This window comes from Pelophylax lessonae (assembly GCF_965119305.1).
Source record: "Pelophylax lessonae genome assembly, chromosome: 2".
In the NCBI taxonomy this organism is placed as follows: domain Eukaryota; kingdom Metazoa; phylum Chordata; class Amphibia; order Anura; family Ranidae; genus Pelophylax; species Pelophylax lessonae.
This window is the reverse complement of record NC_138769.1, coordinates 408,253,044-408,272,594: the sequence shown is the minus strand read 5'-3', so window position 1 is coordinate 408,272,594 and position 19,551 is coordinate 408,253,044. Positions and strand designations below refer to the sequence as shown.

The 19,551-nt window shown below is 37.9% G+C and overlaps 1 protein-coding gene across 1 annotated transcript in view; it reads left to right on the top strand.

Moving 5' to 3' along the window:
• P2RX1 (purinergic receptor P2X 1) overlaps nt 1-19,551 on the top strand; it is a 168,997-nt gene that overhangs the window by 136,211 nt on the left and 13,235 nt on the right. The window contains exons 8-10 of the mRNA XM_082244978.1: nt 9,205-9,332; nt 9,629-9,719; nt 12,989-13,054. Coding sequence (XP_082101104.1) covers nt 9,205-9,332; nt 9,629-9,719; nt 12,989-13,054 — 285 coding nt within the window. The remainder of the gene's footprint in view (nt 1-9,204; nt 9,333-9,628; nt 9,720-12,988; nt 13,055-19,551) is intronic.

Below are 19,551 nucleotides of genomic sequence, written 5' to 3'. Positions count from 1 at the left end.
CTACCTCAGACCAGTCTGAGTATGTGCTGTTTATTACTACCCTTTGGACACGGCCTTTTAGCCAATTCCGTATCCAAGAGCAAACCCTGCTGTCGATACCTGCAGACCTTATTTTATAAATTAAGCGCTTGTGGGGAACTGTATCAAACGCCTTAGCGAAATCCAAGTACACCACATCCACTGGTCTCCCCCTATCTAGCTCACAGCTCACTTCCTCGTAGAATGCTAAGAGATTGGTTTGACAAGATCGCCCATTTGTAAACCCGTGCTGGTTACTACTGATGATGTTGTTGTCTTTAGCATACTCTACGATATAGTCCCTTATCATCCCCTCCAAAAGTTTACATATTATTGATGTCAGACTGACAGGCCTATAATTTCCCGGGATATGTCTCTGGCCCTTTTTGAATATCGGAATCACGTTAGCCTTCCTCCAATCCCCTGGTACATCTCCTGTCCTAATACTGTCAGCAAAGATCAGGAACAGTGGTCTAGATATAACCATACTGAGTTCCTTGAGCACTCTCGGATGTACGCCATCCGGGCCTGGTGATTTGTTTGTGTTAAGTTTATCCAGTCTTTCCCTGATTTCCCCCTCTGTTAGCCATAGTGGCAAGTCCTGTGTATTACTACTAACCATACAGTCATGGTCAGTGTACCCTTCCTTTTCCTGCGTAAAGACTGACGAGAAAAAAGAATTCAGCACGGTTGCTTTTTCAGTGTCCTCTGTAACCATCCTCCCATCATCGCTAATTATGTGTGCAATATGCTCTGCCCTAGTTTTTTTGCTGTTGATATATTTAAAGAATTTCTTTGGGTTTTTTTTACTATCCTCCGCTATTTGTCTCTCAAAGTTGATTTTAGCCATCTTGATTTCGTGTTTACACTTCTTATTTTCCTCCTTGTATTGCTGGAAGGCCGATACGGTGCCCTCTGATTTATATTTCTTGAAGGCCAATTTTTTTCCCCTAATAAGTTTTTTAACGCTACGGTTTAGCCAGCCAGGTTTGGCTTTGTCTCTTCTAAATTTATTCCCCATAGGAATGCACTGCAAGATGCCTTTGCTTAATATTGTTCTAAAGCATTCCCATTTTTCCTCTGTGGTCAGTGATCCCAGGGTTTGGTCCCAGTTTACCCTTTCCATCAATGAGTACAATTTTGGAAAGTCTGCCCTTCTGAAGTTTAGGGTTCTTATGTTCCCCACTTGCCTTTTTATATTGTTATTTATACTAAATGTGATCATCCTGTGATCGCTAGAGCCCAGGTTGTCCTGGACTCCTACCTCCGAGATTATGTCTGGGTCATTAGTGATCAATAAATCCAGGATAGCATTCTCTCTAGTAGGGGAATCCACCAACTGCGACATGTAGTTATCCTGTAAGGTTTCCGTGAATAGCCGGGCCTTATGCGAGTGTGCAGTCCCCTCTTCCCAGTCAATGTCGGGATAATTGAAGTCCCCCAATATGATGACTGATCCTAGTTTTGCCGCTTTACCTATTAGTGCTAAAAATTCCAGCTCTACCTCCTCCCCTTGGTTAGGTGGCCTATAGCCAAATGTATTAAAAGAACTGAGAAAAATACGGCGAACCCTCAAATTTAAAGAGCAATCCTCTAAGAAAGGGTAATCTTGAATATAAATCTGAGTAAAGAAGAAGAGTTAGCTCTACAGAGGAATTTTCCATTTACATGGGGTTTAAAAGAACTAACATACCTTGGGGTAAATTTAACACCATCTCTTGGGAATTTATAACAGACAAATTACATCCCATTGCTGTAAATTGGGTGCGCTAAACAAAATTATGGTTCTTAGCGTAAACACACTAAAACAATGAATGAAATACACATGTGACCATATAAATGAAAATTCAAATCAATAGTCTATAAAGTGCAAGTGAAAACTGTAAGTATTCCGGTGATGATAAGCGGTGATAAAAAATCAATAAGTCCACAACTGGTCCAATATATTGAACAATCTTCACCCTGTGACAGTGACCAAACTTCTTGATGTGAAGTGAGAAATCAAATCTGGTGATGAAACAACTGTGTGATTAAGTGATTCCCACCACCTACATGCTTATCTCCTTACCAGACACTGACAGCTGATGGGCAGTTATTTACAAATACGGCCAACTGATAGGAGAGAACCTTCACCCCACTCCCACTCTGTGTGTACATACTGATGGGCCTCTTACCAAAAGGTGCAGTTTAAGCGCGGTAAAATCACCCTGGATGAAGGTTCTCTTGGATGGCCAAACGCCCTGGGCAGACTCCCCAACCTTGTAGGTCCGCTCTTCTAATAAACTCCACCAAGTACCATAGGAGAAATATAAAGAGGCGGACAATAGTGCATTACCCCCGATAATTGTATTGAAATAAAGGTAGTACACTTACAAACATAGGTTGCTAGAAGACATTGGCAAGAGAGTCCGCTGTAAACTCCTCTGTCCGGCTGCAGTACGGACAATAGGATGACGCAAGTGACGGTGCGACACGCCTCCTCTCTGACACGTTTTCTCTGACGAGACTTCCACTGAGATAGGAGGGACGTGCGCGCCGCCACATCCGTCCTTAAATCGCTCCTGGAGGATTGGACACTTCCGGTGTCCGCAAAGAAAAACAGGAAACTGCTGTCTCAACTGGGTAAATCGGTGGGATGTAATTTAAACATTAAAATGTAAAAATCCAACTCTTTCTTGGAATATGCGATCTCACAATAATTAGTGAGCATATAAAATATAAATATATATGGGCTGATCGAAATTGATGTTAGAGACACCGGAAATGTCATTCCTCCAACTTCCCATATTAACATCCAGATGGATGAAAATGGGTCTATATGCCACTATACATAAATAATGCATAAAATCACATGTAACATTGACATGAGTATTAAATATAATATAATATATAAAATGTGTACTAATAAAATATTAAAATATTAAAATATTAAAATTGCATAAAATACATGAGAATTTATTAATATATCTGGAAAGTTAGAACGGTGAATAGGAAATGGGAGATCCTCAACTGTTATTTATATGGGCATTGATATCCTATTCTACGTTGTGTCCCCAGGGTCGAAAACATTTTATTTCATATATCCAGAAGGTCTCCCTTCTGGAAATTGACCTCTTGAGATTGCTGCCCCTCCAATGGGGCACATATTTTCCAATAACGGTGATTTTTAAACTGCTAGGGTTTTTCTTGTGACATTTAGAAAAATGTAGGGACACGCTGTGTCCTGCGAACCCTTTACGTATGTTGGAGAGATGTTCTCCTATACGTATGCTTGCTGTGCGTATAGTTCTCCCAACATACTGTTGACCACAGTTACACTGAAGGAGGTATATAACCCCCTTAGTGTGACAGGAAATAAATTCCTTGATGGCGTATTCCTTTCCAGTAACTGTGGATGTAAATTTGTTGGTGTGAATTGTTTTAGCTTCTTTACAGATTTTGCAGTTTCTACACGGGGAAAAAAACCTGTCTGGAAAAAAATTTTGACACAACTGGTTTATGTACTGGGTTGGTGGCAATGAGATCCTTAAGATTTCGAGCTTTTCTGTAGATCATGTTAGGTTTATCAGGTAAAGAAGATCCTAGAACTTTATCCCCCTGTAGGATGCCCCAATGTTTTCTAACAAAGTAATTTTATCACTATTAGGTATAGTTTCAGTATTTTTTCACCATTCTTCACAAATGACATCCCATTGTTAAACAAGATAAAAACAGAAATTAAAAAATATCAAGAAGACCACTTTCGTGGGTGGGATGTATGAAGGGTGATAAAGATGGCAATACACAAGACCAAAATCCTGTATAAGTTTCAGATGTTACCAATTGCCCTCCCTCAAACATTCTTTAAAACAATAAAGACAATGATCTTAAAGTTCATATGGCAAAACAAGAAGCCAAGAGTACAGTTCTCGGTACTAAGCAAGGGTAAAGCACAGGGGGGGGGATTAGCTGCACCAGACATCAAAAGATATTATAATGCTATAATATTAACACGAACGATAGACTGGACAAATTTAAAGAGTGATTAAAAAGTGGGTGAAGATAAAAAACACAATAATTGGAACACAATTAAATAGGAACATATGGATACCTCAAAAATATAAAATGTTTGCTGTAAACATGCATGAAAATACTAGAAATGTTTTTAAAGTTTGGGATATAATTTACAGACAAGCAAAATGGGAATATATTTTGCCACTAATCTCACTAGCGGGAACAATTTTTTTTTTTTTTACCCGGAAACAGTGCACACTTTGGGGAATGGATTAAAATACACAGTTAAAAGATATGATAAAAAAATGGGAAAATCTGTTCATATCAGGAACTGAGGCACAAAAGAGAATTGATTTTAGATGAATGGAGATATTTGCAACTAAAACATTTCGTGACAACACTACTGCAAGCAAATAGATCCGTGGAGAACTTAAATCCAATAGAACAACTATTTAATTCACAGACAAAACTGAAACATAATATATCCCGGGTCTATAAAATGCTCATGATGTTTGAAGGTCCAAAAATACCTCCATTCATCGAAAAATGGTAAAGGAGTTAGGGTCACGTATAAAAAAGCAACAAGTGAGCATAGTACTGAGGGCTTTACATGGGCTGTCGGCAGACATAAATGCGATAGAAATTAACTACAAATGTTTGGCAAGATGGTACATCACACCTGACAAGGCACAAAAATTTCAGCCAGAAAAATCGCCCCTATGCTGGAGAGGATGTAATCAAACAGGCACCATGGCACATCTTTGGTGGGATTGCACGAATATATGGGAATACATGGGGGAAATAACAGCGGAGATCCCTGATGACCCATGGTTCTGTCTATTCCATAATATAAGCACCACTAAAAAAAAATATAAAAGTACAGTAGTGCCACATTTAATAAATGCAGCAAAGGGAGTAATACCAAAAAAGATGGCAAGATTCAGAAAAACCCATTAGACAATTAGAGAATTGTTTAACCTCCTTAGCGGTATTCCCGAGTGTGGCTCGGGGTGGAATTTTAGTGCCATTAGCGGTAACCGCCAGGGAGCATCGCTGGATCCTGGTAGAGGTTACTCACCTTGTTCCCAGGATCCCGCGATGTGTCCCTGCAGCATACGGCGGCCGGATCTTCCGCCCCAATGCTGTGAGCCCCGGCTTCCGTCTCCTGCGACGTGACGCTCGCAGGTGGGTGGAACCGGCAGCAAATTTGAAAAGTAAAACACACAAACACACTGATATATTGTAATCCTATTGGATTACATTACAAAATAAAATAAATTGACATTAGTTTGCCCCCTAGTGCCCTTTCCTGCAGTTTTACTGAATCTCTGAATGATCCAATGTTGACCTAAATGACTAATGATGATAAATAGAATCCACCTGTGTGTAATCAAGTCTCCGTATAAATGCACCTGCACTGTTATAGTCTCAGAGGTCAGTTTAAAGCGCAGAGAGCATCATGAAGAACAAGGAACACACCAGGCAGGTCCGAGATACTGGTGTGGAGAAGTTTAAAGCCGAATTTGGATACAAAAAGATTTCCCAAGCTTGAAACATCCCAAGGAGCACTGTGCAAGCGATAATATTGAAATGGAAGGAGTATCAGACCACTTCAAATCTACGAAGACCTGGCCGTCCCTCTAAAACTTTCAGCTCATACAAGGAGAAGACTGATCAGAGATGCAGCCAAGAGGCCCATGGTAACTCTGGATGAACTGCAGACATCTACAGCTGAGGTGGGAGACTCTGTCCATAGGACAACAATCAGTCGTATACTGCACAAATCTGGCCTTTATGGATAAGTGGCAAGAAGAAAGGCATTTCTTAAAGATATCCATAAAAAGTGTAGTTTAAAGTTTGCCACAAGCCACCTGGGAGACACACCAAACATGTGGAAGAAGGTGCTCTGGTCAGATGAAACCAAAATCAAACATTTGGCAACAATGCAAAACGTTATGTTTGGCGTAAAAGCAACACAGCTCATCACCCTGAACACACCATCCCCACTGTCAAACACGGTGGTGGCAGCATCATGGTTTGGGCCTGCTTTTCTTCAGCAGGGACAGGGAAGATGGTTAAAATTGATGGGAAGATGGATGGAGCCAAATACAGGACCATTCTGGAAGAAAACCTGATACAGTCTGCAAAAGACCTGAGACTGGGACGGAGATTTGTCTTCCAACAAGACAATGATCCAAAACATAAAGCAAAATCTACAATGGAATGGTTCACAAATAAACATATCCAGGTGTTAGAATGGCCAAGTCAAAGTCCAGACCTGAATCCAATCGAGAATCTGTGGAAAGCACTGAAAACTGCTGTTCACAAAAGCTCTCCATCCAACCTCACTGAGCTCGAGCTGTTTTGCAAGGAGGAATTGGCAAAAATGTCAGTCTCTCGATGTGCAAAACTGATAGAGACATACCCCAAGCGACTTACAGCTGTAATCGCAGCAATAGGTGGCGCTACAAAGTATTAACTAAGGGGGCTGAATAATTTTGCACGCCCAATTTTTCAGTTTTTTATTTGTTAAAAAAGTTTGAAATATCCAATAAGTTTCGTTCCACTTCATGATTGTGTCCCACTTGTTGTTGATTCTTCACAAAAATTACAGTTTATATCTTTATGTTTGAAGCCTGAAATGTGACAAAAGGTCGCAAATGACTTCACAGTAGAATGCTAATTTCTCAAATGCATTAACTTCAGTTTCTGGCTTAAAGTGCCTATATGTGAGACATACTGGGGGAAATTTACAAAAACATAAGCACTCAAAGAATATGGTGCAGTTGTGCATGGTAGTCAGTCAGCTTCTTATTTCAGCTTGTTCAATTACGCTTTGTTAATAAAACCTGGAAGCTGATGGGTTTCTATGCAAAGCAGAACCATATTTTGGAGGGCCCAACAATGCTGCTGATTTCAGCAGTAGAGAGCTAACAGTAACAGACCTCTTCTAGAAGTAATAGTAATAATCAAGCATTTGACAGGATCAACAGTTACTGTACATTTGTCTAAATAAAAGATATGCAAATCTAAGGGGTTCGTTTGCATTGATATATAAGGCACCCTCTCAATGTAAAAAAAAATACAGCATATTCGTTAAAATACAACTCTAGTTTGCATGGAAAATAAAGTAAAAAGAAAACACTGAGATGAACATAGCTACAGTATGTAACTTTTAATTGTACATTTAACATTTTGGTGATTAATTCAGCTAAAAAAAAGTGCGCAGGGCTAGAGTCATTAGCAAATGTAATAAAGACAAACACTGTACTAAGGGCTTATTCACTATAAAATTTGTGTTGTGATGCACAGCATTGAACTATTTGTATGTTGTAGTGTGTTGCTATTGTTTACTGCACCCTAATGCACATACACAGTATGCTCCAGCACCTGCACTGTGCAGCACCACAATACGCAGATGCAGATGCTCTGTATATTGTGGTGAACATTTTGTAAAATAGAACAGAGCTTTTTTTCACATATTAAGGTACTTTTTTGCCCATTCAAAGTGTGTAAATATCTCCCCTTCTGCCTGCAAAGCCAGAATCATCCTCCATGGCCCGCTGAGAAACCTTACCTGTTCCTGCAGCACTCATTGATTCCTCCAGTCAAATTCCTTGCCACTACAAGACATGGTACAAACAAAAGAAAGCAAAAATGACTTGGTATCAGAAGCGCTCATTATCAGCTAATTGGCACTAATGTAACACAAACATGTATTTTGAAAATTGCAATATCTTAGCAAGGGAAAAAAAAATGGAGAGCTCAAGTTTCTTCTCAAACTTGGTTAGAAATCTGCAACCTATAGGAGGCAACATATTTACAACATATAGATTTTTGGCCAGTTTGCAAAACATTGTTAACCACAAATCAAAAAGTTGGTATTTTAAAGGAAGAAGGAAATAATAAATGCATCTTCATGGCGGTAAATAAATACATGCATTCCATATATACAGCAATATGAAATTCAGAAACAACTTCGACTGAAGAGAGGGTTTTGTGACTTTTACTTAATTTTAGGTTTTCTTTGCAATGATAATTTATATGAAGCTCATAGTAAAAATGAGAAATGTTGCAGACATGGTATCCAGAACAGTAGCAGTACTAAGGGCACTACCATATTCACTGCATTTAGGAGATAATAATAGATAAATGTTTACATTTTAAGTTCTAAACTTTATATATACAGTGTGTGTGTGTGTATACAGTATATGTAGCACTGCCCCATAGGGGCCACTAGTATTATATTGTCCATCCCTAAACACTGAAAAGACCACCAATCACTAAAGCAACAGTCCATTCACTTCTGGCTCCAATAAGCAGTCTAGGGGTTGTCTTTATATTGTTTATTACTTTTAAACTTCGGATGTGAGCGGGGTGAGGGTGGTATAGATACTTAAGGCACACTGTATGGTAACCAGAGTACGCTCTTGACTAGGCTAGGCTTCTTTGAACAGTCTTTCTTAAGGGTTACTAGAAAGAGTTCCTGTAAGAGCTGTCTCAGAAAAAGCTACTACTGTCCCTGATCCTTTAAAATAGCACAAAGTCACATGGATCTGGAGCTCAGGTTTATTCTCGCAATGTCTCTCCAGGACAGTTGAACTTCCCCCAGTTTCCCCCTAGTGCTTATTTAGCTTTAAAGTTGATAAGAATAGACCCCCAGCTCTGCCACGGCTTGGACCTCCATGAACTGCAGCAACACCAGTAAGTGGCCCAGAAGGTGCAGTAGCCCCTAAGCCTGGGGATTTCCCAGCAGGACAAGAACCTGGCTGCTCCAGACTCCAAGCTATTTATATTCCCCCAGCCATCTACTAGGCACACCTCCCCAGGGATTAGCTAGAGAATAATAAATATTTAAGCTTCCCATTTGACACTACCAGCCCCCAATGTTCTAGAAGCCTCTAGAAAACAGGGGAAAGCAATCAAACCTACAGCCTATGAGATCGAGAACAGCCCAAAGAAATCAGCAGCTGCTCCAATGATTACAGAGCAGCTAAAAAAAATTACATTTGCCTGTAATCCTAGCATCCTACCTAGTAGGGTGCTACATATACAGTATACAGTAAATATGCAGTTGCAGCAAACTTAAGATGTACTAAACTCTCACATATTTTTGCATATATACTGTGTGTACACACTATAAATATTCTGTAATTTATTATGTCTTACCAATATCATTAATGTTTTTTGTAGGGAGGGACCATTGGCATTATAATCGATTGGCAGTGTGATCTGGATTGGCCATATAAATACTGTAAACCCACATATAGTTTCCATGGACTCAATGATGAGAACTCAGCCTCACAGGGCTATAACTTCAGGTATGTCATGTTTAATTTGGTTTTACAGGACAAACAGTGCTAATCTTTACGTGTTTACTTTCAAAAGTAAAATGTAAATACCAGATAGGTAGAGAAAATTGCTACACAAAGCAATAGTGAATGGATGAAATTGCAGTTTTACTTCTAAAGTGGAACTGATCATGCTGCTAGATCTGTTGGTTGTCCACTTCCTGTAAAAATAATATCTTTAGTTGGTCTTGACATGTAAACTTATGTGTGACATTTTTGTTGAATAACTGTTAATGTTTACATTTTTTTTTCTTTGACTCTTAAAGGCATGCAAGGTACTACAAAGATAACGGTGTAAAGAAGAGAACTTTATTCAAGGTCTTTGGTATTCGCTTTGACATTTTAGTGAATGGAGAGGTAATGTTAGTTTCATTTATTATTGTTGTGGTCATTGCTATTGTTAATATTTTAAAGGGAACATCATGGTTAATTGTATGACACATTAGAGAAATATTTTATACATATCAAGGTCAGAACTTAATACGAAGAGCTTATTCTATTTTTGATCAAAAGCACAACCTGGCAATCTCTACAGATTTAATTATCCTACTATCACTTTGTTGTTTCCTTTCAATCGAGTTTATTTGCCTTTGTAGTAAGGTTCATTATATTTACTGTATTTTACCACCAGGAAGAGTTAGTTTTGAGATGTGCAAAGCAGAACTATTTAATACATTTTAGTAGATTACATTTTACCAATGAATATAGATTTTTTTTAAACTAAATGTTACTATTAATGCAATATTATTTTGGTAAATATTTAGTTTTGTAATTGTATTTTATTTAAAGTTTACAGAGATGAGTTTAAACCAGTTACACAGTACTTCAAAAAAATGCTGCAGTTGCTTTGTTTATTACTTCAACAACCTCCCTAACTTTTACCATATAAAACATTATAATATCGACACATTTGGCAGCTATGAAAAAAATGGAGGGTCATTATGGAGTGCAAATATTACTTTTTTGTGTCTAAATGTCTATATGCTTATATAGACAACTGAGAGATAAAACAAAGCAATCCCCCCTAAAAACAGTCACATTTTGTAGATTTCAACTTTCCATAACATGAGTCACATTATGCATACATATTTTTTTGTATACAAACTTTTATTGGAAGGAAACAGAAAATGGTGGTACAAAGAGAGTTGGCACATTTACAAGACAAATAATGGTATCACGTAGAGTAAACATAACTATGACATTCTTACATATTCTCAAGTTATCTCAATCCAATACGGAAATTTGATATGAAGATAGGAACAAGGATATCAAATATATAGTTACTGGAAATAGATACATAACAACATCCAAGATAATGTCTCGTGTTATTAAAGATAATTCCATAACTTTAAAGTGTTAGGCAGGAAACGTGGTGTCAAATGATAGGATTCTAAATGTTTAATCACCAGTACAGTAGTCTGAAAAAAAAATGTCCGAGTGTGTAATCCATGGGTCCCATTTATTATTGTGAAATTTCATAGAGTTGTAGATGGTATGAAAGATTCTTTCCATAATATAGATCAAATTTATTTTTGTTTTAAGTTGTGAAACAGGGAACGAATTTGATTTCCAATGTTTGGCAATCAACCATTGTATAGCTACAGAGATTGTGTGAACATTATGCATATATTTTAACAGAATGTTCTAGTGGTGTATCTCTAACCCCTGGGGTCCAAATGCAAAATGTGCTCAGTACACAATTACTCATGCACTCCTAAATTGTCCTTGCTTAAGGACATTCTGTATGGGAATAATTACCCATGCCATTGTCACATGTTATTATTGTGAATACCAAACATAATTCATTTTTAAAGTCTTACACTTTAAAAAATTTGCTTTTAAAGCCAATTTAACAATTTTGCAGGAACCAGGATTCAAACAGTTTTTTTTTTCTAGTTCACTAAAGGGCCTATTTATAAAGCAGTGAATGTGACATTTATCAAACATTTTCTGTCAATGCAATTTAACTTGCACTAGGAAGATTCACCTGAAGTGAATATTTGATTAACATCAAAGTTACTGCCTTATAAATATGCCGCAAAGTTTTATCAGTTCACACTAAAAAGGTAGCATTCTTTTCAGTTCTTCATGACTTCTGACGGGCTTCTACCACGCTGTTGTGGATGCTAAACCCGTGTCTACCCACCTTTTTAAATAGCCAGTTGGTATGACTTGTGTCTATAGACACTACCCAATGTAAAACATTGTGCGACCTAAGCAATCACTGTTATCTGAGTGTACTGGTGCCAAACATATCTTCCCAGTTTTGTTCTGGTAGTATTTATTCAGTAAATATTGTAGTGAATCATCGTAATAGTATTGAGGAACGATTCCAGTAATGTTTTTCTCTCTAAGCTGTTATTCTATCCAGTCTCACATTAGCTTTTCATACATTTAATCATAAAAGCGGAGTTCCGACCACAAAGACATTTTTTAGCTAAAAATACCCCCCTAATCCTAAACTAACCCCAATTACACTAACACTAACCCCACATTACAGTACAGGACAGTAATTGAATAAAGATAAAATCTTACCTTTACAATTGATTTCAGAGCTCGGCCATCTCTGGTGTGGGCGTCTGAAGCCGCTGTGTCCCCCACTGTGTCCTTCTTCCTGGTTTCTGGCTCCCAGAATGCCGATCGCAATCTTGCACGTGCGCTGTAGATTGCGATCGGCAATGAGAGTAGTGGCCGGCCATTCCCATTGCATCCTGGGATTGATGCAAAGGAGGAAGTGACGCCAGGGGCCGCGACTGCATAAGGAGGAAGAGGAAGGAAGGTAAGTTAATTTTTTTATTAAAAACAAGGTAAGTGAAACAAAAAAGAAATATTAATTATCCAATTCTTTTTCAGGTTTTTTTTACTCTAACTGATGCTGTAAAGTTAATTTTTAGGGTGGAACTCCGCTTTAATTAATATTATGGATTGCAAAAATTGTGGTTCTCTATAGTCTAGTGTTAGCTAAGTTAGCTATATGAGTTGTGAATGTGCTACTGAATCACTTGTTCTGGTTCTCTGGGATCAGTCTTGGACCCTCTGTTATTTTATGTATATATTTTTTGCTGGATTGCATCATGTCTCATTGTAATGCAAGGTTTCAGCTTCATAATTTCAAAAAGAATCCTAAAAACGTATCTATTTACAAATCGTGTTCAACTGATTTGTTTTAATTACATATTGGAGATGTTAATTATCTGTATTTTACATTTTATTTATTTCTGTAAGCTATTATGTTTTGAAAGAAGCCATGTAAATTACGTTTAGTAGTTGCCGTCATAGTACTACTTTTTAAAAACACATTTTCTATCAAATTCATTGTATGAAAAATGTAATTATCTAAGTCTGTGGTCCTCAACTCCGGTCCTCAGGGCCCACTAACAGGACAGATTTTGAGTATTACCTTGGGGAGATGCAGAGTAGAGTACTGCAATCACTGAGCAGCAAGTGATATCACCTGGGATGTATTTCAGTTATCTTGCAAACCTGGCCTGTTAGTGGGCCCTGTAGGCCAGGGTTGAGGACCACTGATCTAAGTGGTATTGAGTTAGACGTGTTTCTATAATTTTCCATAGCTCAAATGTCTAGCAATTTAGAGCCAAAATTAAGACAGCTTTTTTTTTTTTCAGGGAGGAAAATTTAATATCATCCCAACAATGACAACAATAGGTTCAGGAATTGGTATTTTTGGAGTGGTAAGTTAAAATATGTATAGTGTAATTAATGAATCCTATTTATTTACATGCAATTCTTAATACAAAATAAATAGAGTTGCAAAGTTTCCTTTTTACTTTGGTTATATGTTTGGGCCTTGCCTAACTACCTTTAGTTTCCTTCATATTCTGCATTCTGCATTTTATTGCAGCAATTCACAGTGACCTCGTGTGGTACAAAGTAGTATTGCAAAGAAATAGTAAACCAGATGTAGACTTGTCCTGCTCAGTAATATACAAAAATGAAACTGATATACAGAATTAATAGATACAAATCTGTTTCTACCTGTAACACATATTGGAAGATTTACATCTTAGTAGCCTTATCATGACAATAGCAGGCTGACTGCTGCTGTGGCAGTGATCATTTCTGCTGCTTTCTTGTCTTGTAGTGTGAAGGCAATTCATTCTCATGGGGAAGGCTGAAGAAGCAGCTGACCATTCAGCTATGACACAGACACAGTCTGGATTTAGAGGATCAGTCAATAAAAATAAAAAAACAATGCACTCCATCTAACCCTCCTATTACACCCAATCAGAACTTCTGCTGGCCGCATGCATGACCACCAGTTAATGATTGAGAATTGGTGTTCACCCGCGGATCGATCTTTTTACTTTGCTTAATAAATAGTATAAAATAAAGTAAGATAAATTACCCTGAGTAGGTGTATTTAACCAATCCCATCTTTTTCCATTAATCCTGCTATTTTTTCTTGTTTTATCCTTATGGTGAGACTAACATACCAATTTTTGTGAACAACCTAAAAAACTTTAACAGCAAATAATACCCCATATATTGTGTTCCTAGCATGCCCATTTGTTTAGGTAGCTTGGCTAACTAGATAAAAAAAATATAAGAGTTATATTACAACCTTACCAATCACAAAAATTAATATCTATACTCATAATTGTTATAAAAAAAGTTCCTAATAATTATGTATGAAACAGTTAATGTCTAATTCTACATTTAAGCCTGCTGGTGTCAGAGATCCCAATATATGTATCCAAAATGTCTCATTTTATGAAACCACCTGCTTTTTGTTTTTACCACTCCAATAGTCCTCATATTTATCTATGGCACATACTTTGATTTGTCAGAGATTTTTATTGTGATGTTTTCTAAAGTGCTCTGAAAGACTGTGATATTTAACCACTTCTTGACCGGAAGGATTTACCCCCTTAATGGCCAGGCCATATTTTTGCAAATTGGCACTGCGTTAATTTAACTGACAACTGCGCGGTTATGCAATGCTGTACCCAAACAAAATTTACATCCTTTTTTTTCTACAAATAGAGCTTTCTTCTGGTGGTATTTGATCACCTCTGCGGTTTTTATTATAAACAAAAATAGACTGAAAATTTTGAGAAATAATGACATTTTCTACTTTTTTAAAAAAAAAATATCTAATAAACTAAATTTGTGTCATACATTTAGGCCAATATGTATTTAGCTACATGTATTTGATAAAACAAATCTCAATAAGCGTATATTTATTGGTTTGCGCAAAAATTATAGCGTCTACAAACTATGGTGTATATACTAGAATTTACACAGTACTTTCTGACTGCCTATCTTATTTCTTGAAGTGCTAAAATGGCAGGGCAGTACAACCCCCCCCCCCCCCCCAAATTACCCCTTTTTGGAAAGTAGACACCCCAAGGAATTTTTTGAGAGGCATATTGAGCCCATTGAATATTTAATTTTTTTTTTCACATGTGTTTGAAAAATAACAAAAAGAAAAAATGTTACACAAATTTGTCATTGAAATTATATATTGCTCAAACATGCCATGGGTATATGTGGAACTACACCCCAAAATATATTCTGCTGCTTCTCCTGAGTATGGGGATACCACATTTGTCAGACATTTTGGCAGTCTAGCTGCGTACAGAACCCCTAAAATTAATCATTGCCTTCAGGCTTTCTAAGGGCGTAAATTGTTGATTTCACTCCTCACTACCTATCACAGTTACGGAGCCCATGAAATGCCAAGATAGCTCAAAACAACCCCAAAAAGACCCCTTTTCGGAAAGTAGACACCCTAAGCTATTTGCTGAGAGGCATGTTGAGTCCATGGAATATTTTATTTTTTGCCACAAGTTTTGGGAAAATTACAAACATTTTTATTTTTTATTACACAAAGTTGTCACTTAAATTATATATTGCTCAAACATGCCATGAGTATATGTGAAATTACATCCCAGAATACATTCTGCTGCTTCTCCTGAGTACGGAGATACCACATGTCTAACCGCGTACAGGACCCCGAAAATCAATCACTGCCTTCAGGCTTTCTAAGGGCAGAAATTGTTGATTTCACTCCTCACTATCTATCAAAGTTTTGGTGGCCATGAAATGCCAGGACAGCACAAACCCCAATGACCCTTTTTCGGAAAGTAGACCCCCCAAGGAATTTGAGAGGCATTTTGAGTATTTTGCAGATATCGCTTTTTGTCACAATTTTTTGAAAATTGAAAAAAGATAAAAAAATATAAATTTATCTTTTCTTTCTTCCTTTTCCAAAACAAATTAGAGCTGCAAAATACTCACCATGCCTCTTAGCAAATACCTTAGGGTGTTTGTGGATGTATTTTGGGGTGTCATTCTACATATACCCATGGCATGTGTGAGCAAGTCATTTAGTGACCACCTTGTGTTAAAAAAAATGTAATTTACCTGAAACTTGTGGCAAAATATAAATAATATAATATATTTATTTATTTATATATATATATTATTATTACATGCATGGCACAATTGCTGTTTACATATGACAGCAGGCCGATGCTTGCGTTGACCTTTTTTTTAAAAATAATTGGGGTCTATTGGACTCTAGATCTCTCCTCTGCCCTTAAATCATCTGACCACACCAAGATTGGTGTGATAAGATGCTTTCCCAATTTCCCAATGGCGCTGTTTATATCTGGCCAAACTGAAGTCATGAAATGCTCGTAGCTTCCGGTATCTTAGGCCATAGAGATGATTAGAGCCATCCTGGTCTTACCCGGGTTACCCGGTAGAACAGGAGAGCCCAAGAAAACCGTGGAAGGTGGCAGGGGAGGGGGGGGAGTTCCCTCCCACTGCTTGTAAAAGCAGTCAAGCTGCTAATTATCTGCTAGGATTGCTTTTACATGAAAGCTGATCGCTGGCTGTAATAAACAATACCAGAAAGTGTGTAGTATGCCCACCATTAGACCTCCCAGCATCCACCACTTCTAATAATGTGCATACTTTCTTTTTTTTTTTAATCAAGAAAAAAGGTTAATTGAGAAAACGCACACAATTACACTTTATGGTACACACAGTCAACAAAATGTTGCAAATCGTACAAAGCAATACAGATCTCAGCCGGTTGTTAATAACTCGACAATAGACTAAAGTCTACCTTCATATACAAGACCTTATTGCATAATCAACACAGCAAAAAGTAAAGAGAAAAGAAAACTCGCCGGGTTCCCCACATCAAGTGAAATGTACCCCCTGGCACCCTTGGGAGTTAGAGTAGCAAACGATCCATGACCAAGTCCATTGGAGCCATACCCGGAGAACTCAGCCACACACCCCAAACTTTAAAGAACTTAGAGGGGGAACCCCTATGCTGGTATATACATTTCTCCATGCGTAGGGTGGTGCCTAATTGTTCTAGCCACATCCTATAAGACGGAGGGTCTTGTGCCACCCAGTGTCTAAGGATGAGTAGGCGGGCCTGAAACAAGGCCTGCGCAGCTGCTTCGCGTAGATATTTATCCTGCACTACGTGCTCAAGGATACCCAAAAGGCACTGCCTGGGATCCTGAGGAATCTCTAAGCCCTGGACCCTGTTAAAAGTAGAAAGCACCCCAGACCAGTATCGGTGCAGCTTCGGGTATCTCCACAATAACTGCACCAAATCCCCCACATCTCTCTCACATCTACTACACAAATCATCAGATCGAAGCCGCAGTGGTGTGTGGTGCACCCTAAGGAGAATGTAGAGTTGGGACACCTGATGAGACACATTAAGAGAGCACATAATTATCCAAACATATAGTAAATCAAAAAATGTGAAATATATCATAAATAAGTGTATATATAATCACCAAAAAATAATAATAAAATAGTGTCCAATAAATTGCAAAAAAGTCCACAAATAAATTATTTTTGTGCACTACAGTGTAAAATAACTAATAAATCAATAGAGTGCAATAAAGTACTCCAGTGCAAAAATATAAGTGCTGAAAGATGATCATTCATGCTCTTTGTGCCAGGTGACTTGAACCCCTTCAGGAACCCTACTCACCAGAACGAATGGACCCTAACAATTGTCAAAAGAGCCTGTATATGAGTAGAGTCATCTGGACTGTACTTATAGTTGATGGAATTAGTGATAAACCAGATCTTCTCCTTGGTAGAATGGGCTATGGGATATCCTTATAATTTGGTGACCCTGGATAGCTGTTTATTGGCACTCTTCCCTTTTTTTACATCCTTTCAAAGTGCTGAATTATAAAGCTTGTCTGAGAGTTGAGAAAAAGGAGGCAGAGAGCTGAAGTCACACTGCCCCTGGGCGTTTTTGTAGCTGGCATTTTTTTGGGCATTTTTTTGGGGTCTTTGGAGGCAGGCAAAACATCTGAACTTCTGTATAGGGTTATATATACACACACACATATGTATTTTTACACATACACACATATAGGTGTGATAGGAGCGGAGACATATTGGTGTTCATTATTTCAATAGCGCAAGCATAGTGTTCTGCTACTTTCACACCTATATATGTGTATATATACAGACATGGGTGTATGTATTTACAGTATACCCCTACACAGAAGTTCAGATGTTTTGCCTGCCTCCAAAGTCCCCCAAAATTCTATATTGATTCTAATACAAACAATCTTTTTTTTTTCTGGTTCTGGACATGCTACAGAGCTGAAACTTCACAGGTAAACTTTTTAGACACCCCCCCCCCCCCCCCAGACACTAAATCAAAAGACATTTTTTTTTTTTTTTTTCAATAATTGGCTCTCTATCAAAAATGACAATTTTTAAGAACTTTTTTTTGTATGATTAATAGTCCCTGGGGCATGACCCAGAACCCTAGGCACTTTTTAGGGGCATTTATTGGGTTTTAGGGCTTCAAAATTGTGTTTTTTGATTACCGAAGTTCGGGTCCCATTGATTTCAATGGGGTTCTGAAATCCGGGCCGAACTTTCGGGAAGTTCGGATGTTCTGGCCGAACCGAACTTTTGAAAAGTTCGATCATCCCTAGTCAGGACTTTGACTGGGCCATTTCAGAAGGCGTATTTTCTTCTGTTTAAGCCATGCAGTTGTTGATTTACTTCTGCTTTGGGTCATTGTTCTGTTGCAACACCCATCTTCTGTTGAGCTTCAGCTGGTAGACAGATGGCCTTAAGTTCAAAAACTTTCTTCAAAACAACTCAACTTTGGTTTCATCTGTCCACAGAATATTTTGCCAGTACTGCTGTGGAACATCCAGGTGCTCTTGTGCAAACTGTAAACTTGCAGTAATGTTTTTGTTTGGACAGCAGTGGCTTCCTCTGTGGTATCCTCCCATGAAATCCATTTTTGTTTAGTCTTTTACGTATTGTAGATTCGCTAACAGGGATGTTAGCATTTGCCAGTGACTTTTGTAAGTCTTTAGCTGACACTCTAGGATTCTTCTTCACCTAAGTGAGCAGTCTGCACTGTGCTCTTTCAGTCATCTTTACAGGACGGCCACTCCTAGGGAGAGTAGCAGCAGTGTTGAACTTTCTCCATTCATAGACAATTTGTCTTACCGTGGACTGATGAACAGCAAGGCTTTTGGAGATACTTTTAAAACCCTTTCCAGCTTTATGCAAGTCAAAAACTCTTAATCGTAGGTCTTCTGAGAGCTCTTTTGTGCGAGGCATCATTCACATTAGGCAATGCTTCTTGTGAAAAGCAAACCCTAAACTGGTGTGTGTTTTTTTATAGGGCAGGGCAGCTGTAACCAACACCTCCAATCTCATCTCATTGATTGGACTCCAGTTGGCTGACATCTCACTCCAATTAGCTCTTGGAGATGTCATTAGTCTAGGGGTTCACATACTTTTTCCACCTGCACTGTGAATGTTTACATGGTGTGTTCAATAAAAACATGGCAACATTTCATTCTTTGTGTGTTATTAGTTTAAGCAGACTGTGATTGTCTATTGTTGTGACTTAGATGATGATCAGATCACATTTTATGACCAATTTGTGCAGAAATCCATATCATTCCAAAGGGTTCACATACTTTTTCTTACAGCTGTATTTCCAAATCCATATAATGAACTTTGTCTCGATTGTATTCTACTGAAAAAATATATGTTGTATTTACTTATCTTTATTTTCTGCAAAAATTCATTGAACGTTGCTTCTGACCGCTCCCATACCACAAAGATATTGTCAATATATTTTTGATAGACTTTTAATTTCGGACTTTTCTTACCCTAAATTTCCTCAGCTTCTCACTTG